A 15262-nucleotide genomic window follows, 5' to 3' on the forward strand; every position below is an offset into this window, starting at 1 on the left:
TATGTATAGTAATTTTTCATTCTTACCTAAATAATTTGGTTACCTGTATTACATATATCAACTTTAATTAAATAAATTAATAGATGTAATAGGTGTATAGCCGTGTTCGGTGAGTAAAGAAAAGCAGAGAAACATGGGGGGTAATTAGGGGAGCTGGCTTCTGTTTATCTGTTATGATCTTAAAATGATTTGGAGAGATTTGAAATGATATGATTCGGATAGGGAAGGTGGGATTCATATCCTTTGTCTCCTATCTTAAGCAAAACCTCCATTTTTTTAGTATATTTAATTCGAGTACTATTATAACACTCTTTATAAACATCAATTGATCTATGCAAATGTGAGCTAGCTTAGCTGATAAAGTCACGAAAGATGATAAACTGATACTTATGACTTGTTTTTGATTCCCGTCAACAATATATTTGTCCTGCTTTGTCTTTATGGATCTCTTTACATAAAATAAAAATAAAAATATACATCGATTTATCTATTTAGATCTATGTTATTTTCTCCTTTTTATTATCCATTGTCTTTTTAATTTTCTTAAGCTAAATGTCTCTTTCTAAATTTAGTAAGAAAAGAGTAGACATCCAATACTACCTCTACCCTAAGTATATTAACATTAACTACCTTATTTTACACTAATATTGTCCCATTATCTCTAATTTAAGGGGTAAATTATTAATTTAATTATATAAATAGGATCGGTAATTACTTTCTTGAAGATTGAAATTTGTGGTAACTTCATTTTGGTTAAATTAGCCATAATAATTACAATATGGTAAGGGGGCTTCGTACCTGAGTCCAGTGTCCATAACTCCATCTGTTCCGGTTACTTGTTTATCTATTTTATTTATAGTTGTTTCATTTATTTATTTATCTTTCTATATTGAGAATATTTTTGAAGGCTAATAAATTTTCGATAATCAATGAAGTGTTATATTATAGTCACGAAAGTATTACAAGTTTAACTAATTATATACTGTAATACAAAGTATCCGCTCTCTGTATATCTAAGTCACTTATTTTTTTAATTAATTTTTTTACAATGAATATAAAAGATAAAAAAATAATCGAATCAAAAGGAGCACGAGTTAAGTAGATTCGTAGGTAAATTTACAATTGATGGTCATAGTGTAGATGAGTATGTTGGGCTATAAGGAGACGTTGATCATAAGAAATGGAACTATGGAAGGCACGTTCCCTTATAAAGAAGTTAAGTGGGAAAGTGGACCAAACAAATAAAATAATTAGATTTTATGTCAAGGAATAGATTTAATAAAGTGTCGGCTTTAGAAAGAGGTACGTAGGCCAGTTAAGGTTGAGTAGCACGAGCCATGTGGTTCCTGAAATCAGCTGTGCTTGTATGGCTAAGAGGCTAACCCCTAAATTTGGCAAAAAAAAAAAAGCAATCTTCACAACTTGTACGCGGGGTCGTTCTGTCGCACCTAATATTCTCTTTTGGTCGGCAAGCAACTGTTTTAGGCTCGAAACTTAAGCTCCGTTTGACACAACACTTCAGGTAGCTTATTTGACCAAAATTTCAGCTACTTGATTTTTTTGCAAGTGTTTGGTAAGTAGCTTATTTGGTAAAATAAGGTACCTAAAATGAAATGCTACCTCAGGTAGCATTTGAGAAATCAGGTACCTGAAATGACTTATTTTCCATACTATAATATTAAATAATTTTCATATCCTTTTACGCCATTTTACCAAAATCAGCTACCTTTTCAGCTAGTTTGCCAAACACATTTTTATATAATCAGTTATCTTATCAGCTCATAATTTTCATCTACCTTATCAGTTACCTTTTCAGGTTTTAGTTAGTTTTTCATTTTTCAGCTAGCTTTTCAGATTTCAACTACTTCAAACAGAGCCTTAGATAAGGTCGTTGTACGGTATGAAACAAGTTTATATGACATTTGTTTGATGATGGAATAGAGGGATACAATATCGATTCCTAGTTTAGATAACAAATGCAGTCTCGTCTCTGACATTTTGGAGAATCTGTGCGAAATTTTATACAGGGTCCTTAGTCTCTTATCGTTTGTATTGTAAGCAGATTTAGATTTTTGGACTTTGGATTGGTATTTAGTAGTTTTCGAAACTTGGATAAGGTCGTCGTACTTGTATAGTATGGAGTAAGTTCATCTTGGTTTTGTTCCGGTGATGTCATATGGAGTGATAGGATATCTATCCTTGTTTGAATATCAAATTATGGTAAATATGAATGAACTGATGAGAAGAAAATGAATGAATTTGTTTTCTTCCTTCAGATATAATCGACATCTCTTTAATATAAGAAAGATTTGGAGGAAAAATCTCCAGACTCTATTTCGCTTTCTCTTCACTTCTTTGGCTGTCTCTTCCTTCCGTCACCCTTCCATCCATTTCTGTTTATTGTGCCATCAGATTATCAGAACACCCTTTTTTTTATTATGTCATTCACTAAAATAACTCGTAGGGAAGTTTGTCAGGCGATTTTAATATTGACAAGCTACAAATCTGTATCACCCTCCACTAAGTTGTTATTTGTCTTAACTTGCCTTAATCTTCACGTGTACAACTAAAACAAGTGATTTTGGAGATCTTTAGTTAACATATACGGCCGTAATATATACGTGAATTTTTTTTTCTTTTTTTTTTTTGACAGGTTGTTTTTTATTGTTGTTTGCAGAAGTTATTACTAAGATCCAACTTGTTGGAGGTGAGCAACGAGGACAAGTTTTGTTTACTTAAAAGTTCAATTTTTCTCAAATGCTCTATTTTTTTTGACAATGTTTTCTCTATTACGTGGAGTATATGTTTGATTGTATGGACACTCTTTAGCGGTGGCGGAGTCAAGATTAAAACTTAGGGGGACGAAAAATTTTAGGGAGGTGAACAAGTATTGATCTAAGGTACATTTGAAAAAAATTCGAAAAATTTAACTAAAAAACTCGAAAATTTGAGGCGGCCGCCTCTGTTAGCCCTCCCTAACTCCACCACTGCTCTTTACGTCATAGGAGTACTTCATAGCCGTACAAAAGAGTAGTGTGTTGTTTAAAGGAAGTTAAATTTTGCGTAGACGTACTACTTTCCCTTTGTATTTTAGTAGAAAGTTTCCTAGGAGAAGCATTTTCTCGCCCGAAGGTCTTGTTTGTCCACAATTCCTTTCTCACTTGCTCTCTCACTTGTAGCTTGTGAGACAAAAAGAGTTCGTTACAAATGAGAATTTGTATTTTCTAGGAGCCATCAGTTACGCAATCCAATTACCACCGATGCATTTGCTTTTCCAGAATCGGAAATTTAGATGTAGCAATGTAGTACTTGAAAAATAACAATAGTACTCTTTCTGTACGGGTTAATTGTTATCTATTTCCGTTTGGGTGTATCAATAAATTATTATCTATATCTATATTTCTATATTAAGCTCGCACTACAGGCCATAAACTGATATACCCATATATGATATACCACAAAATCTCACTTTAGACGGACACTATCCGTCTAAAGTTGTAGACAAGTCAAATATATCACTATTTTCATAATAAGACAAATAACATATTTAACCCGTCTATAACTTTAGACCGATATACCCGTCTACAATGATATACTGATGCAGCTATCAAGGTTGATATGGGCATATAGGTAGGATTCATGGGCCACGAATCAAATTTTCCATCAGAGATAGTGGGCCCATTACGAAGTGGGCTAGATTCTGGACAGCTTTTTAACTACTACACCTTTGATGGATTATTAATGGATATATATACTCAAAAATTTATCTTCAGCAATGTTCTAGCTTCTCTATCCACAATCACAAAATTCCACATTGCATTCCTTTCCCTGTTTTATTAGCCTAGAATCGGAATAACTTATCGCATCCTTACAGAAAATCAATGACTTTCCAACCATCTCGAGACCGATAAATTACGAGCATGAAAAAGCCGTAAATTAGTAATTAGTCACCATGTCAGTGATTTTTTTTTCTTGGGTAAATAAAGAATCTCTGTACTACGAGTGCTTTTTAAATTGACGGTTTTCAAATAATTGGTACGACGGAGCTCCCTAATAATAATTAATTAAATTTAGAAGTAACAAACTTAGTTGTTCCCATGTCTGTTTCTTCTCCTGAATTATGGCACATTTTCTACAGATGACTGCAAAACCATGGCAATTCAAACTAAGGGAGTTTCTCTCTTACTCACATTCGTCGTCTTCCTGAATTCATTCTCAATTTGTCAATCAAGTTCACTTCAATATGTAGAAACATTCTACCCTTCATCCCCACAGGCTACGCCACCGTCATTCCCTCCACATAATGCCTCTCCACCACGACCACCCCCGTCCAAGCATCCAATGTCGTTACCAACAGCAGCCGGTGTGGCCTCAGCAAGCACTCTTGTTACAGTCGGACTGCTTTTCTTCCTGTGCAACAAGTCTGCACGGCACAGGAAGGACGGAAGTAGTGACGGTGGTGGTGGCGGTTGTGCAGCTGTTAATCCTTACCCTGTCGCGACAGCTGTCACAGATGACGGTACAGGAGGTGCAGCAGCAGAAGCGGGAATGATGGAAGGAAATGTCGAAAAACTGATAGTTGACCACAAAGTCAACTTGGTTGATGGTCTACAAACTGCTACTGTGGTGGCTCTGCCACCTCCACCACCTCTGCCACCGCCAATCCCGTGTAAGAAAGGTCCGGCACCTCCACCCCCGCCGCCTCCCAAAAAAGGTGGTGCATCAGCGTCACCAAGGCCACCACTTCCACCAAAGAGATCGCCAAGCGGGAATGATGTCGTAGATGATGGAACAGAAGACAAGAGTAATCAGGTCAAACTTAAGCCATTACATTGGGAAAAAGTCAATGTCGTCAATCGGCATCATTCTATGGTTTGGGACAATATTGAGCATGGTTCTTTCCAGTAAGTTCATCATCTCTTTAATTCCTTATGTTTTTCGGTATTTCAGATTCGCGACAGCTGCTAAATCGCGCATATACAAAAACCATTACTGATCTGTAAAAAAGTTGTGTTTTAACGAACAAAGTCAACCCATACCTGCCCGCAAAGTTGAAGTCTAGTAGTTAAAACTTGGGTGAAATTCCCGGGAGACCCAGGTTCAAATTTCCCCAAGAGCAAAATCTTGTGGAGCATTCTTGGCCTGAGTCCATGACTAATAGACTTCGAGCCTGTCACCCGGCTGCGGTTCCCTCGTCACCACAAAAAAAAAAAAAAAAAAAAAAAAAATTGAATCCTGATTTTTATCATTGGTTGTGATAGATATAATGGTGATATGATGGAAGCTCTCTTTGGTAAGGCTGCTACAACTCAAAACCCTACAAAAGATGGCAATTCTAGTGATGTAAAGAATACATCCCAAAACCCGGTAGCCAAAATCTCCATTTTTGATTCCCGGCGTTCCCAAAACATTGCCATTGTGATTCGGTCTTTAGGAGGGATCCAGATGAAGGAATTGATTGAAGGGTTACTAGAAGGAAAAGGACTTAATGTACAAATCCTTGAGAAACTAACAAGAATAGCTCTTCCTGAAGAGGAGAAGACGAAAATACTTTCATTTGACGGTGAAGTAGAAAGGCTCTGTGATGCTGAATCCTTTCTGTACCGTCTCCTGAAGGCTGTTCCCTTGGCCTTCACTCGGATTAATGCCATGCTTTTCCGATACACCTATGACTCTGAGATTGAACAGTTGAAGGTTACACTCCAAACTCTTGAGACTGCTTGCGGTGAGCTTCGTAACCCAGGAGTGTTCTTGAAACTTCTGGAAGCTGTTCTGAAAGCCGGAAATAGGGTGAATGCTGGGACCGCCAGAGGGGAGGCTAAGGCGTTCAACCTTACCGCTTTGCTCAAGCTGTCGGACTATAAAAGCAGTGACGGGAAAAGTACCTTGCTACATTTTGTTGTCCATGAGGTTGCTAGAAACGAGGGGAGACGGTGGCTTACGAAAAATCAAAGTCCGGTCACGAATCCGTGTGAACTCAAACTGAACTCTGATCAACAAAAGGAGTTTTTGAAGGTAGGGTTGCCAATTGTTCGAGGGTTAAGCTCGGAATTTTCAAATGTCAAGAAATCGGCCATTATTGACTACCACACCCTATCAGACATCAGTTCTTTGGGAGCTCGGTTAGATGAGACCCGGGAACTAATACTCCATTGTGGAGCCGAAAGTGGCCAGGAAGAGTTCATTAAGGAAATGGAAGAGTTTTTACGAGGAGCCGAGGCAGAGATAAAGGTGGTCCAAGAAGAAGAGAGTAGAGTGATTGAGTTGGTAAAGAAGACAACACAGTATTACCAATCAGGAGCATTTAAAGAGAAGCGGCCGCTAGAGTTGTTTGCCATAGTAAGGGATTTTCTAGGCATGGTTGATAAAGCTTGCATTAACATTAGTAAGGAACTGGAAGAAAAGAAAGCTAATTCAGCCGGTACTGGCTCCTTAGCTCCACCCTCGTCTCTAGCATTACCACCCTCAACACCTGACGTTACATGCGTTAAAATTAGTGAGGATCTGGAAGACAAGAAAGCTGATTCATTTGGGAATGACTCCTTAGCTCCACCCTCGTCTCTAGCATTACCCTCGACACCTGACTTTACATGTGTTAACGTCAGTAAGGATCTGGAAGACGAGAAAGCTAATTCAGCCGAGAAGGACTCATTAGCTCCACCCTCGTCTCTAGCATTACCCTCAACACCTGACTTTACATGTGTGGACACTGGTAAGGATCTGGAAGACAAGAAAGCTAATTCAGCCGGGAATGACTCCTTAGCTCCATCCTCGTCTCTAGCATTACCCTCAACCCCTGACGTTACATGCATTAACATTAGTAAGGATTTGGAAGACAAGAATGCTAATTCAGCCGGGAATGACTCCTTAGCTCCGCCCTCGTCTCTAGCATCAACCTCAACCCCCGACCTGTTAACGACTCAAGGGACTTTTCTGAGACTACCGGATTATTCCATATCCGAAAAATCAAATGGAAGTGGTTCAGACGATGATTTCTGACACGGGCAAGGTCTCATCTCAGGGAATTATTTAAGAATGGATTGATCAATTGATGTACATAGAAGAGGAAGAACATATGGTAAGTTGTTTCTATCATTTTGACAGGAAAAAGGCAGGGTAATAGTGAATGGATTTATTGTGTTTAAACTTTTTTGGTGCTGGAAAGAGTTATCAGATGAAGATTATAATTACTTCAATCTAAATAGAAAAAAAAAAAAAAAAAAAAAAAAAAAAAAAAAAAAAGACCTTACATACTCAAATATTTCTTAGTGACACACCAAAACAATATGGAGTACTTGGATTATTTGTTACCGTTGTTTCGGTTTCAGAGAGATTTTAGTTGCAAAAAACAGCTTTCCTACATCTTATGTATCATAGCAAGGAATTTTATAAATTTTTATAATATAAATAGAATTAGTATTTTATTTTAGACAAAGTAGTTTTGAAGAATTCGGAAATTGTACAAATTAGATACTATTCGAATGACTTAATACTATCAGAAGAAACATGCATGCTCTAGTAGTCTTATTACGATAAACTAACCCTTTGTTGCGATGGAAGGATTTCGACACAACATGAAGATAGAGAAAAGAAAAGAGACAGTTTCTCTTGTTTGGATAAAACGTAGGGTCTAGGCCGGAAGGAAATGAAGAAATCCGTTTTCCTGCTATAACCCAAGTTTCTAACATTTCTACAAGCTCTATTTTCCCTTCCCCTTTCCTCCCTCCTACTGCTGTTGTATCTGATCGAAAATTTCAAAGTTTTTAGTTAAAATTTTCCAACTTTTTCCCGAATTTCCCTTAAACCATTAACCGTTCGCCCCCACTGAGATTTTCTGCCCCCGCTAGGGTCAATTCCTGGCTCCGCCACTAGAACTACTAGTATCCAAACAAATCCTCGAACGACGGAAGATAAATATAAACGGTAATCAACTGAGCAACTATATAACACAGCAACTGAAAGCATCGTGGTCAGAACTAAAAAGGGACTGAAATTCCAAATATGAACTAGTCTTCATTTATATTCTTTACGACCGAACAATAACAGAATTCAGAGCCCCTATATTGAGAATTGGGATATACAACTATTACCATAATGTTTCAGGGTATATAAACTAGATTTACCATGCAATTGCTCATTTCTACATCTAGATTCCTTGACCTATTTACTCTGAGTGAATAGGATTACCACTGGCTCTAAATCATACCTCACTTTACTATCAAGTGGGAAGCTTTCTTATACCTGACTTGCTCATCTACTTGTAAGTTCGCTCCATTTAGCCAGACGCTTGTATCTTACTTGTACTTTTATCCTGCATGATGGTGACATGCGGGCAGCATTAACACCCGGTAAAGCTAAGTGGGTTATTCAAGGAAAACATCAATTATGGAAGTGCTTATGATGAAGAATTTTATCCATTTCTAACGTCTCCTTCATACATGTTTTCGATCAAGAAGTAGAGAAATGCCCTATTCTGCCACTCTTATGACTTAACCAGAGCTGGTAAAGTCATTGAGAGGCTCCCTGGTGCAAAGGTAATCACAAGGGTGAGTTGAATCCTAACGGGTTTTTAAACCCAGGTCATGAGTTCCACCATCGTGCCTTGACCTGCTAGATGACATCTGTAGAGGTCGTGTAATAGTAAATAACTAACAGAGATTCATTAATGGATATTAATGAATATATCTGGTATTGTACTATTGTTAGAATATAAATACTGATAAATAGGCATTATCTGCCTGCTAATCAAGTGGCTAACATGGCATGCACTAAACCTGACTAATTGCCTACGAGAATAAGGGCAGTCTATGATTTCCAATTATAGTTTCCGACCATCTTGATTCTCGAGTACAGAAAAATTCAGAAACATACCTTATGTACAGATCCCGCAATTCTGCGATTATAGCTTGATGAAAGCTTGGGCTTAGAGTCAATGCTCTGGCTTGGATTTTTAACTTGGGAAGCTTTATCCACCTGCATCAAGCAGCCAAGCATGAGCCTAAGTTTGTATCACCTCTAATTCTCTAAATTAAGTCGGACAATCTCAAATTCTTCTACGAGACATCATGCTAACTAAATAAATCCACTCATTCTCATGTCCTTATTGAGTGAGTCAATTAACTTTACCAACGTTGAGCCCAGTTCTTTTAAATCATGTTTCGTAGAAGTCAAATGCAGCATATAAAAATTTGTCAAAATGGTAGGCACATATTTTTATACTGAAAAGGCAAAAGGAGTCCCAATGATTAGTTCAAAAACTATCAACTTCAATGGTGTGATGCTGAATCCCCAGTTCCACCAAGTTTCTGGCCTCTAGACGCAAGTGATTCTCCGTGGGGGCCTTCAAAGTTGAATCCCAAATAGCTCGAGATTGGCATTCATAACTTCACGGCCTGGCAGGGAGTGGGTAAAGCTGGCCGTTCATTTCTATGAGGTGAAAAGTCTCCTCTCAAAACCTAAAGAAGATTATGGGCTAGGTAGCACCAAAACGGACACGGACACAAAACATCAGCTGCTCAATATTTGGTGCTCCCTTCTAGCTTGAAGAGACTCTTCCACTATTAGGGATGATGATGATAGCGGTGGGGAAGGCCGGCGGATATTCGCTACTCTGACGATAATTTAAAACTAATTTTTTCCAAAACAGCATTCAAGTTAATTACTTATGGTTCTCCTAAGGGTGAAGTATGAGTCGTATGACTAGTGTTCGAAGTGACAGGAAACTCGTTACGCCAACTGCCAATCATAGATGCTTACCTTTAGTTTTGACTGCAGGTTGGTTGCCTCACATGCAATGCTTCTGGGTTTGAACTCCGGCTTTTTGGAAACCTATCAAAAGTATTCCAGAAAAAAAAAAAAAAAAAACACTTCAGCAATAAGGGAGAGGAGGCACAGAGAAGGAAAATACTTTTAATTTTCTTTTTGTTCTTATGGGCATAAAAATAATCGTAATATACATAGTTACATACCTCTTTCTGAACGTTTCCCTCTACTTGAATTCTTGGGCCAAAAGAAGCCGAAATGGGGTTCACATTTCTCTGACCAGCACCACCATTCTTTTTTACACTGTTTCACAAACACATTGAATTTTTAAACGTGTTGGAACTCCAGGAGATCTAGGATTTATAGGAAGAACGGCTTCCTGAAGTTTGTTGGTGTCCAAAATTGAGTCAAAAGTTGGCAATTCTACATTACTTTTTCATCCTCATGTTCATAAAAAGTGGTAATAACTAATAAGGCGGTATAAAAAGCTCGCCCATATAGGCTTTTCCTACCCTGAGGGGAGGGTCTGAAGGAAAATAATGCCAAACGAGGTATTAATGGTCAATCAACATCATCACTACATCAATAATTCAGGAGGAAAACCAACTCGGATGGATTAAGTCGGGGTGGGGCGGGTCAAGCATCTTTTCCATCGTGAGCTAGGCGGGATAAAAGCTGAAAGGAGGGGGTCAAATGTATAGAACCTTACCCTTATGAAAAACTTACCTAGTACAAAAGTGCATCAATTGTCAACTACCTCACCATACGACGGGTGCACATTTTTTATCTGCCATTTTGATTTGCATTTAGGAATTAACTGCCTATTACTTGAATTATTTACCTATTTCTTTCCAAGTTATCTCAGCAAGCTAGATTATGCATACTTAAGTAGACCAGGCTGATATCACTATCTTAGTCACAGAGAGATTGTTGATATAAAAGGAAATCATACCCCGAGGACAATAACATCTTTCTTGTTCCTTGTTGATCAGTACGAGCAAAAAATGATTCGAAAATTAGGATAAAGTTATACACACCAAATTGTATCTAGCAACTTAGCAATTATACACTTCTAATCCAAGTAGGTAGTAGCTATTAACCAACATGTAAGCTCATTTCATGAAAAACTAGTAAGAAAGAATGCACAAAAGACCGAAAAGTTTGAGACATTACACGGCATTTTTCTTTGGAAGGGTGTTAGCTGGGGAACCCTTTGACTCGGCTTTCCTTGAGACTGACTGCAAAACATCAAACATGCTGGTTCAATGATTGAAGAAACTGAGTGTCAAGTTGTCAACAACACACCTTCATTACTTATATGAGCAATAAACCGATAAAAACAATGCCCGGAGGCCGGAGCTTTCAACATGAGGTCACAGAAGAAGACCCACCTGATTTGTTGCAGGTGATTTGGTCAAACTGGAGGGAGTCGTTTGAGGAGTATTTTGAAATGACTTGAATGCTCGTTTTACTATGTCTTTATCTCCCATCTTTTCCATGATCAACGATTTTCTTGTGAGTGATTCTTGATTAGAATTCATTGGTCCCAAATTGAGAGACATGTGCAGGGATGCAGGAACTACCCTCTTGCTACGAGGTCCAATTGATTTCTTGCTAGACAGCGGGGTAACGCCTATTTCCTTCTTATCCAAGAGACGATTTGCAGACTTGGTCACTTTAGTCAACTCAGGTTTCACTGACTTAGGAGTGGGTAACATCGGTGATTTTGGCATAGGTACAGTAGCCCTTTTAGGAATTGGTGATGCTGGTTTAGCTTTGGCATTTGTCGTAGTCGTAGTCGTAGTCGTAGTCTTCTTTACCGATGTTGCCTAGATAACAAATTTCAGAAACATGAAACACTTATTAACAGTTTTCGTGTTTCCAATTAATTTTCATTATGCATCATCCATAAACAGAGATATACGTAAGTTTGAAGAAACAAATAACAAATTTCTGAGATTAGCAAAAACAAAATAAGTTGAATCAGATATGTACCTTCTGCATTTTCTTTGGAGTGGCTGATTTTATTAGATTTTTGGGTTTCTCCTCTGTGATTGTTCGCTTGACCTTTTCTTGAGGCAATTCATCACCTATAGGAGTCACGACTTCTGTCACAGAAACCGGTTTCGACCGCTGGCCTAACTCAGGAATTTTCAATGTGAGACACAAATCTTCATCAGGAACTTCTTCCTCCAGCGACTTATCACTTCCTTTGACCAAGTCAGGTCCGTCATTTGGTTCACCAAGATGTTCAATCACCTCTTTTTTCACTACTTCATCAAGTATAACATCTTTAACTTGATCATTATCCTCTGTGACGACCTCAGTCCTCCCCGCTTCACTTACTTCATGAATATGAATGATTCTATCACCATTGTCAAAATCATGGACATCCTCCCACTTCTCTCCTGTGAGATTTCCCGGTTCACTTATATCATTGACAGTAAGAGTACCGTCAATATGCTCATTCATGTCGCTAGAGAGATCCAAAGCTTCATTCTCTTGATTGGAAACACCAAACGTATCCTGATCCACATGAACATGCTCAATACTCACCTCACTATCAGTACTGCCACCATCACTATTCACAGAAACATGCTCAACAATTACCTCACCGTTAAATCTGACTATATCATTCTCCCTTTGATCGATTTTATTAACAGAGTTCCCATTATTTAGCTCTTTCTCACTAGAATTACAACCCGAGCTCATAACAGCTGAATCATCCGGATTTGCCAACTCAGTTGCCCTCTCCCGTTCCTGATCCAACAACAATTCAGCTCTTCGAGCTGCAATACCTTTGTAATGAGCCTCAAAATAGGCCTTCTTTTGAGCTACTGAGCCAGGAGTTGAACACTTCTCGACTTCATCGAGATACTTGTTTGTTGGGAAAGTTGACCATTTCTCCCAACAAAGGGAATCAAGCTCAAATCTACCAAATGACACTGACTGTTGAAATGTAGGCACACTTGTAACAGTCTCACCCATCTGTTTTCACATCACAAACAATAAAACTCCTCTAACTAAGAAAATCAATACAAACAACAGAAAAACAACCACAATGCTACCTCCACCGAAATCTACAATTTGACAAAATCAGCTCATAACATCTAATTATATTCTATGATGAGATTATTATATTAATGCAAAACAAAACCAGCTCAACTCCAATACTTCTTATTTCCTCGCATACTCGTGTTCAATATTGGACACTCGGACATGGGCATGACACTTGGACACCTTATCTTAGGCCAAAATATGTTGATTTTTCATAAAAAGAGCACCAACACTTAGACACGCACCAATGCCTCAATGGCACCCGCAAATTGAGGGGTAAGGAGGGGTAGTAACTAGTATGTACGCAACCTTCCCTTATGTTAGCAACACAAAGAAACCGTTTCCGAATGACCAAGATGAAAACAGATCCCCAAGAGTAAACAAAAGAAAATACAGTAATTCAAGTATAAAACACAAAAGGGTTACTAAATCAAATTAAGAAAACAAGTGGGCATACCTTAAACTCAACTTTTGGAGACTCCACTACTGATTCACCCATGGATTATAAGCTGATCAAAGAATTCAAGTACAGTATCAGTTAACTGAGTGATAAAATTTCATGATAATTGATAACTCCGTCATTATTAATATATAGTGACTAGATCACAAACAATTATCTAAAATAATAATTGGATAATGATCAAAGCTAGATCACACTTGAAGACAAAAAGAAAGGCATATCACACTAGATACAACAAATTAGTCTAAGATTGAAAATGAACATATAAAAGCCATATGCATAGAGGGCCACATACCCCATTTGATAATAATGGTTTTTCTTTTTAACTAATGATTTCAACTTTTTATGCCCAAATGTTTTTACTTATAATTTTGTAATAATTGCTTGTCTGACTTTTTTGGCAGTTCATTGCATTCAGAAGCTACTATTATTCTCCAGAAGAACTACAACCCATAAATAATCAATCATTCATTCATTGGGAAAGAACCCAGATCGATTTTCATCGACTTAATAAAGAACGCTAATTATTGTGTAAGACCGTTGTAGAGTGTAATTACTCCTAATTTGTGAACAGAGAATTCTACTTAAACCAAATCTCAACAAGCAAAGACTAATAAAGACTAACTGATTCATTTGTTTACGTTTTATATCCAGGGTATTATAATCAAAATGATTGGGACAGAGGGAGTAGTTACAAGTACAATATTATCTAATCATACAATAGAATTACACAATAACACTCCACTGATTCTTTACGCGTGATCAAAATATTTCCCACAAAAGAATAAAAACGTAAAGGATCAGTTGAGTCGGGAGTTGGGACTATATGATTGGTAAGAATGATACCCCACAAAAAGCTGGCAATTAGAAAGTGAGATAATAAAACCAACAAAAGAGATTGGAATGAATTATACCCATGTAGACTTGTAGTTGTAGACTTGTAGTCTTAAAAATGAGAGGAGATAAGCATTTCCAACAAAACAAGGGAATTGCAAATTTGTGGGAATTGAAAGGGGTGATGAATTGAGGTTGTTCTTAAGGCAAAGGCCCACTTTAGTAAGAAGGGAAAATGGGAAATGCTAGTGATGTTGGCCGGATTGCACGTGACTGGTCTCTTCTTCTAATCTCTTTACTCATCTTCAAGCTTTCTAGAACGGAGTAATACGAAATTTTAAACCGTCTTAAGCTTAAAACCGATATTTATATCTTTATTTATATCCTTTTTTGACAAATTCATGGTACAATAAATTTTTTTAAAAGTTAAAACAGATAAGAAAGATAAAAGGAGGGTCATAAGACGTGTTAATTTAAACAGTGTTAAATAAGTTCTATCTACATTGGATTGTTTTAAAATTTGGCTAATTAGGAAATTCACATCACCAAACATCAAATTTAATTTCTAAAATAAGTAAAACATGTAACGCTTATTTTAAGCCGTTAATAGTATATAGGCCCTGTTTGGCAAACGGTAGAAGCAGATTAATGATAGCATATAGCGTTAGCAGAATACGGTTAGCAGATTTTAGTAGCAGGTTTGACCATCATATGAAATTAGCAGAATTTAGAAAGCGTGTTTGGTAACTAGCAGATTATATGACAAATCTATCATTTCCATGTATAAACTCAATATCTTTATTACAATATCGCTTTTAGCAAAGATATTCAAAAATGATAGATTAAGCCAATATCGTCTCGAATATCTTTATTAACCAAACACGTAAAATTAGTAGATTGATTGGTCAAACTACTATTTAAGTCGGAATCTACTAATTTTACCTAATATGCTGTTTACCAAACAGGGCCATAGTTAAATTTTGATTGATGAACTTAGGAGCATAATTTGTGTATGAAATCTCATATTAACTCCCTTTTTCTCTCTCTAGAATTTCTCTCTCTAGAATTTCTCTCCAAATGCAAAATTCAAGCACTGGTCTCCCTCCGGAGACTGGCGCTAAAAGTGTCTCCAACCCACATTTCGAATTC

General features: G+C 37.4%; 2 protein-coding genes across 7 annotated transcripts; one reads left to right on the plus strand and one right to left on the minus strand.

Moving 5' to 3' along the window:
- Positions 1-4064: 4064 nt before the first annotated feature.
- Positions 4065-7360, plus strand: LOC141644226 (formin-like protein 4). The gene is made up of 2 exons (XM_074453697.1): positions 4065-4904; positions 5262-7360. The coding sequence occupies exons 1-2, from the start codon at positions 4153-4155 to the stop codon at positions 6997-6999; spliced, it is 2490 nt and encodes an 829-aa protein (XP_074309798.1). The 5' UTR covers positions 4065-4152; the 3' UTR covers positions 7000-7360.
- Positions 7361-7988: 628 nt separating this feature from the next.
- Positions 7989-14392, minus strand: LOC141644227 (uncharacterized). 6 transcript variants are annotated; one of them, XR_012543958.1, is made up of 10 exons: positions 14194-14392; positions 13277-13328; positions 11758-12750; positions 11154-11591; positions 10936-11000; positions 10715-10809; positions 9969-10065; positions 9757-9828; positions 8872-8973; positions 7989-8311 (listed from the first exon to the last, which is right to left on the minus strand). XR_012543958.1 is itself a non-coding variant. In XM_074453698.1 (9 exons), the coding sequence occupies exons 2-9, from the start codon at positions 13316-13318 to the stop codon at positions 8276-8278; spliced, it is 1845 nt and encodes a 614-aa protein (XP_074309799.1). In that variant the 5' UTR covers positions 13319-13328; positions 14194-14304; the 3' UTR covers positions 7989-8275. The 6 variants fall into 6 exon arrangements, 3 of the variants coding, with proteins under 3 accessions (XP_074309799.1, XP_074309801.1, XP_074309800.1); XR_012543960.1 differs by having other exon boundaries at positions 14126-14272; XR_012543959.1 differs by lacking the exon at positions 14194-14392 and adding an exon at positions 13575-13901.
- Positions 14393-15262: the final 870 nt, after the last annotated feature.

Source organism: Silene latifolia, chromosome 2 (genome assembly GCF_048544455.1).
Source record: "Silene latifolia isolate original U9 population chromosome 2, ASM4854445v1, whole genome shotgun sequence".
Taxonomy (NCBI): Eukaryota; Viridiplantae; Streptophyta; class Magnoliopsida; order Caryophyllales; family Caryophyllaceae; genus Silene; species Silene latifolia.